Below are 6,175 nucleotides of genomic sequence, written 5' to 3'. Positions count from 1 at the left end.
CCTGCCTACAGCACTCTCCATGCTAGCCACTGCGACGCCGCTGGGAGCGCTTCGCGCACGCGCGCCTGGCCGCGTGCAGCCCCGCCCCTTCCGCCCTGGCCGGGAGGCCGGACTAGGGCGACTTCCGCCCGCTTGTCAAGCATAGTCCCGGCTGGGCTTTGGCTTGCGGAGCGCTGCTGCTTCTGGCGCCCCGGACGCTGCGAGTCCCGGGTTCGAGTCTCTAGTCCCATTCTCCCGTGGGTCGTACCCTGCCTACCACTCCCGGCTGTGAAGTGGTCGCAGCTGCCCCGCCATGGCCCAGAAACCCAAGGTCGACCCCCACGTCGGGCGGCTGGGCTACCTGCAGGCGCTGGTCACCGAGTTCCAGGAGACTGCGAGCCGAGGTGAGGGCCGGGGGCGGGCGCCGGGGCCGCCGCGGGGGACCCGCCATGCAGCCTGGCTTTCCCGTTGCAGACGCCAAGGAGCAAGTGCTGGCCAACCTGGCCAACTTCGCCTACGACCCCGGCAACTACGAGTACCTGCGGCAGCTGCAGGTCGTGGACCTGTTCCTCGACTCGCTGTCGGAGGAGAATGAGACGCTGGTGGAGTTCGCCATGGGTAAGGGCGTGCTAGCGAGGTGCCCCCTCCAGGTCACAGCTGGCGAGAGAGGAGTCTGGGAATCACGCCAGGACCCGTGCTGCCCTCGTCCCCCCACTCTTTTTTTTTTTTTTTTTTAAGATTTATTTTATTTTTTATTGCAAAGTCAGATATAGAGAGAGGAGAGGAGACAGAGAGGAAGATCTTCCGTCCGATGATTTACTCCCCAAGTGAGCGCAACGGCCGGTGCTGGCCAATCCAAAGTCAGGAGCCAGGAACTTCCTCTAAGTCTCCCACGTGGGTGCAGGGTCCCAAAGCCTTGGGCCGTCCTCTGCTTTCCCAGGCCACAAGCAGGGAGCTGGATGGGAAGTGGAGCTGCCGGGATTAGAACCGGCGCCCATATGGGAACCTGGCTTGCTCAAGGCGGGGACTTCAACCGCTATACTATCACGCCGGGCCCGTCCCCCGACTCTTACATAGAAATCAGTTTGGAGACTGGTCTTTTTAAAGCAATGTAAATATAGATGAAACCATTTTTTTTTCTTTTAAATTATGGGCCCCTGACGCTGTGGCCTAGTGGCTAAAGTCCTCGCCTTGAACACGCCAGGATCCCATTGCGGCCTGGGAAAGCAGTCGAGGACGGCCCAAAGCCTTGGGACCCTGCAACCGCGTGGGAGACCCAGAAAAGCTCATGGCTTCGGATCGGCGCAGTACCGACCGTTGCAGTCGCTTGGGGAGTGAATCATCAGACGGAAGATACTTCTCTCTCTTCTCTTTATATGTCTGACTTTGCAATAAAAATAAATAAATTAAATTAAAAAATAAATTATGGGCCCCAGCGTTGATAGCCTAGTGATCAGATCCTCGCCTTGCACCCGCCGGGACCCCGTAGGGGCGCCGGTTCTAGTCCCGGCAGCTCCACTTCCCATCCAGCTCCCTGCTTGTGGCCCAGGAAAGCAGTCGAGGACGGCCCAAAGCCTTGGGACCCTGCACCTGTGTGAGACACCTGGAGAAGCTGAGCCAATCTGAAGCTAGGAGCCAGCAGCCAGGAGCTTCTTCCTGGTCTCCCATGTGGTGCAGGGTCCCAAGGCTTTTAATCATCCTTGTTTGCTTTCCCAGGCCACAGGCATGGAGCCGGATGGGAAGTGGAGCAGCCGGGATTAGAACCAGCACCCATATGGGATCCTGGTGTGTGCAAGGCAAGGCTTTAGCCACTTAGCCATCGTGCCAGGCCCAATCTCAGTCTCATAGATGGGTACCAGGGACCCCAATCACTACGACCATCATGGGTCACCTCTCAGGGTGCATTAGCTTGATAGGAGGCTGAGCTTTGAGGGACTAGTGTTAACAGTCGGTTAACGCTACCACTGCCCACAGTGCCAGCATCCCATACGGGCACCTGCTCCACTTCCAATGCAGCTCTCTGCTGACACTTCTGGGAAAGCAGTGGGACATGTCTCATGGCCTAAGTGCTTGGAGCCACCCTCCACTGCTTGCATGGCCATGTTTCCTGGGAGCTGGGTCGGAAGGGGAGCAGCCGTGTCTTGAACTGGTGTCACATGGGTGGCTGGTAATGTGGGTGTCAGCTTAACCTACTGTGCCACAGCACTGGCCTCTCTATAAGTTTTTCTTTACTTTTTCATGAACTTTTAACTAATTAAAATAATTTATCTGAGAGGCAGGCAGAACTTCTATGTGCTGGTGTACTCCTCAAATGACAGAAACATCCAGGGAAGGGCCTGGCCAAAGCTGGGGGCCAGGAGTTCAATCCAGATGGCCGCTCATCGGACATCAGGTGCCCTAATTGCCGCCCAACCTCCAGGGCGTGGTGTTGCCTTTTCCCTCCTCCTCTGCATCATCCGTCAGTGCTGCCGAAGTCCTCCCTGCTGTCACTGGGAGATGACACTGGCCAGGCCAGAGCCGCCCTGGGGACATTGCAGAGGGACAAATGCCTGGTGAGGAAGCAAGCGCAAAGCCAGACTGTGCATCCTCACGGAAGGAAGGAATTCTGGGCTCAAGCCCCGGATGAAGGCAGGAGCCCTCTTAAATGCTGAACAGGGACTCTGCCCAAAGCAGTGCTGTCATACACAGCTGCGCTCTCCTAGGCTCCATCTGCAGGTGGACAGTGGCCAGGAGAGAATAAATACTCCGTAAGAACTGCTTGAATTCTGGAAAATCAGAGTCGAGGCAGTTTTGTTGCCAAACAGGATTCTGGGAAGACAGTGTTGTTGGGTAGTACTTGCAAATGCTTCCTGCATTGCATATGTTGATCTAGCTTCCGGCTATTGTGCCTGGCGAGGCAGCAGAGGATGGCCCGAGTGTTAGACCCTGTGGAATGGAGTTCCTGTCTTGTGGCTTTGGCTTGGTTCAGACCTGGCTGTTGCAGGCATCTGGGCAGTGAACCAGCAAATGGCAGATCGCTGTCTTTCTCATCACTCGCACTCTTTCAAATAAATAAATGAGTAGGACTCGAGTAAGTGAAAAAAAGCTTCAAGTTGCTTTCCTGTATTATAGTTCCTGCAATACGTGTAGCTGCCACCAGGTGGTGGTGTTCCTCAGGTAAAGGCTGTGCCACCTCCCCGGGAAGCTTCAGCCAGCACCCAGCAGCTTCGTGGATGGGGGTTAGACACATCCAGACAAAACCGCCCCAAGACTAATAATAATAATAATCCCAAACCAGGGACAGTCAATCACAGAATGGATACCAATATCATGAGACACTTAATGCCAGTTAGCAACCGAAGTAAAACCTACAGCTTCTGGCAGATATTCTTAGAAACACAGCATTTAGCAATGACACAAGCCACACGGTGGTTCTTCTGTGTGAACAGGAGGGCATGCAGCTCTGAGGGAGGGAGAAAATTCCATGAGAAAGGAACATGTGGTCTTTAAAAAAAGTAATTCTTATTGGAAAGTCAGACTTACAGAGAAGAAAGACAAAGACAAACATCTTCTGTCTGTTGGTTCACTCCTAAGTGGCCGCAACGGCCGGAGCTGAGCTGATCTGAAGGCAGGAACCCGGAGCCTCTTCTGGCGGGTGCAGGGTCCCAAGGCTTTGGGCCGTCCATGACTGCTTTCCCAGGCCACAAGCAGGGAGCTGGATGGGAAGTGGGGCTGCCGGGATTAGAACCAGCATCTATATGGGATCCCGGTGCATTCAAGGCGAGGACTTTAGCCGTGAGGCCACAGTGCCGGTCCACACTTTATTTTCTGAGCCTCCAGAGAAGCAAGGAAGTGAGCAGGGCTGACTGTCACTGCTGATTGGTCCCTTAAGACCCTCTGGGTGTCTTATGTAAGTGGGTGGAGCCAAGACTTCCTCCTGCCCAGCAGCAAGGTGAAGTTGTGGGGAGTGGCCGGAAGCTGAGTCTGCTCAGGAAGCTGTCCTCTCGTGCTAACAGACACCCCAGGACAAGCAGCCCATGTCCCCAAGGCCCAGGGGGACCAAGGAGGCCTGGGCTGAGAATGGGGGAGGTGTGTGGCCAGACCAGCTGAGCACAGGGGTGCTTCCTTGCAGAGCCTTCTCCGCTTTCCCAACAGCAGTGGCATGTGCCCAGGGCTCGTGGTTTGCACGTCAGCTGCGTTAGAGTGTTTTTAACAGCTTTGCTATGATTGGCATATAAGTTGAACTTTTTTAGGGTCCAATTTGGTGACTCAACATATAAACACCCATGAGACCATCACTTTACATATATGTCAAAATTCTTGGGGCCAGCACAGTGGCTCAGCTGGCTAATTCTCTACCTTGGTAGCACTGGCATCCAATATGGGCGTAAGTTTGTCTCAGCTGCTCCACTCCCTGCGGTGGCCTGGAAGGCAATGGAAGGTGGCCCAAGTCCTTGGTTCCTGCGCCTATCTGAGAGACCCAGAAGCTCCTGGCTTCAGCTCAGCTCAGCTCCTGCTGTTGCTGGCCATTAGGGGAGTGACCAGTGGATGGAAGATCTGTTTCTCCTTCTCCCTGTAAACCTACCTTTCAAATAAAAATAAAATCCTAAAATTAATTTTTAAAAAGTCTTCTAAAGTGATGTTAATAATTGTATATTTTATTTAAAGATTTGTGTTTTTTAAGATTTATTTTTATTGGAAAGGCAGATATACAGAGAGGAGGAGAGAGAGAGGAAGAATTTCCGTCCGATAATTCACTCCCCAAGCAGCCACAACAACCAGAGCTGCGCTGATCTGAAGCCAGGAGCCTGGAGTTTCTTCTGGGTCTCCCACACGGGTGCAGAAGTAGGACAGGTGGCAGCTTAACTTGCTTTGCCACACTACTAGCCCCACTGTTCATTTATCTTTTAAAAACAAAAACATGTCTGCCATCAAACCAGGTGAACCAAGATGAAAAGGGAAATTGGCCCACTTCTAGAAGACCTTTCTGGAACCCGGAGAAGGTGGCAGGATGCCAGAATTTCTTTGGACAGCTTGTCCTGGGGCCGACTTCCCCAGGCCAGGAGCCCCACTCACTCTCACTCTCCTGCAGGAGGCCTCTGCAACCTGTGTGTGGACAGGGCCAACAAGGAGCACATCCTGCAGGCGGGAGGCGTCCCGCTCATCACCAACTGCCTGGCCAGCACCAACGAGGAGACAGTGCTGTCCGCCGTCACCACGCTCATGTACCTGGGCTCGCCGGGCCCCAGCGCCCACCCCGAGCTCACCGCCATGCCCGTCGTCCAGTGCATGCTGCGCTTCTCCCTCTCGGCCAACGCGAGGCTCCGGAACCTGGCTCAGATCTTCCTGGAAGACCTCTGCTCCCCAAGCCAAGTGGCTGAGGCACGCAGCCGGCAGGCGCACTCTGCCCTGGGCATCCCACTGCCAAGGACCGCGCCCCCACAGCACCCCTAACCCACCCATCACAGTCCTGGGTGGACACAGGAAGTGGGCAGAGCCCAGCAACCCTGCACATACATGCCAGGCTTGTGCTGCTTGCACCATTCAACAGTGAGTTCTTCCGGCAGGTCAGTTATTTATTCTCTGATGAGAGGCACAAGGTGAGGAAGCCAGACTGGGAGACCCGTGGGGCTGGCACCATCACCCGACTGCTGACGCCCACATGCCAGCTGGGCACGAGACACAGAGCTGCCTGCACTGGAACAGTCGGGGGCTGGGCCCTTCACGGATGCCCACTTACTCAGGAGCAGAAATGAGCTCTGTGGGTAAAGGAATCTGAATCCCAGGGAGCTGTGGCACAAGCCCTGCCCTTCAGCTCTCCACGCTGGGCACCTGTCTGAGGTGGATGTGGAGCTGGGTACAGCGTGAACATGCATGGAGCCCTACTCTGCTAGGCATGGCCAGAAAGAATCAAAAAAGAGGTAGGGTCCCAGCACAGTAGCCTAGTGGCTAAAGTCCTCACCTTGCACGCACCAGGATCCCATATGGGCACCAGCTCGTACCCTGGCTGCTCTACTTCCCTTCCAGCTCCCTGCTTGTGACCTGGGAAAGCAGTAGAGGATGGTCCAAAGCTTTGGGGCCCTGCACCCGATGGGAGACCCGGAAGAAGCCCCTAATTGTCACAACTCCAGTAGTTGTGGCCACTTGGGGAGTGAATCAGCAGACAGAAGATCTTCCTCTCTGTATCTGACTTTGCAATTAATAATAAAAAATCAAT

The 6,175-nt window shown here is 54.8% G+C and overlaps 1 protein-coding gene across 1 annotated transcript; it reads left to right on the top strand.

Annotated features, from left to right (window-relative positions):
- The first annotated feature begins 202 nt into the window (after positions 1-202).
- ARMC7 (armadillo repeat containing 7) lies at positions 203-5,470 on the top strand. Its single transcript, XM_058675712.1, has 3 exons — positions 203-383; positions 454-597; positions 5,051-5,470. The coding sequence occupies exons 1-3, from the start codon at positions 293-295 to the stop codon at positions 5,410-5,412; spliced, it is 597 nt and encodes a 198-aa protein (XP_058531695.1). The 5' UTR covers positions 203-292; the 3' UTR covers positions 5,413-5,470.
- The last annotated feature ends 705 nt before the right edge of the window (positions 5,471-6,175 follow it).

This window comes from Ochotona princeps, chromosome 17 (assembly GCF_030435755.1).
Source record: "Ochotona princeps isolate mOchPri1 chromosome 17, mOchPri1.hap1, whole genome shotgun sequence".
Classification (NCBI taxonomy): Eukaryota; Metazoa; Chordata; class Mammalia; order Lagomorpha; family Ochotonidae; genus Ochotona; species Ochotona princeps.
Note: the sequence above shows the minus strand (reverse complement) of the source record. Positions and strands in the feature narration are given on the sequence as shown.

Bases quoted from the DNA above. Each gene is read 5' to 3' on its own strand.
- ARMC7 (XM_058675712.1), top strand. From the start codon at position 293: ATGGCCCAGAAACCCAAGGTCGACCCCCACGTCGGGCGGCTGGGCTAC. The intron at 384-453 runs GTGAGGGCCGGG...TTCCCGTTGCAG, and splicing joins CCAGGAGACTGCGAGCCGAG to ACGCCAAGGAGCAAGTGCTG. The intron at 598-5,050 runs GTAAGGGCGTGC...ACTCTCCTGCAG, and splicing joins GCTGGTGGAGTTCGCCATGG to GAGGCCTCTGCAACCTGTGT.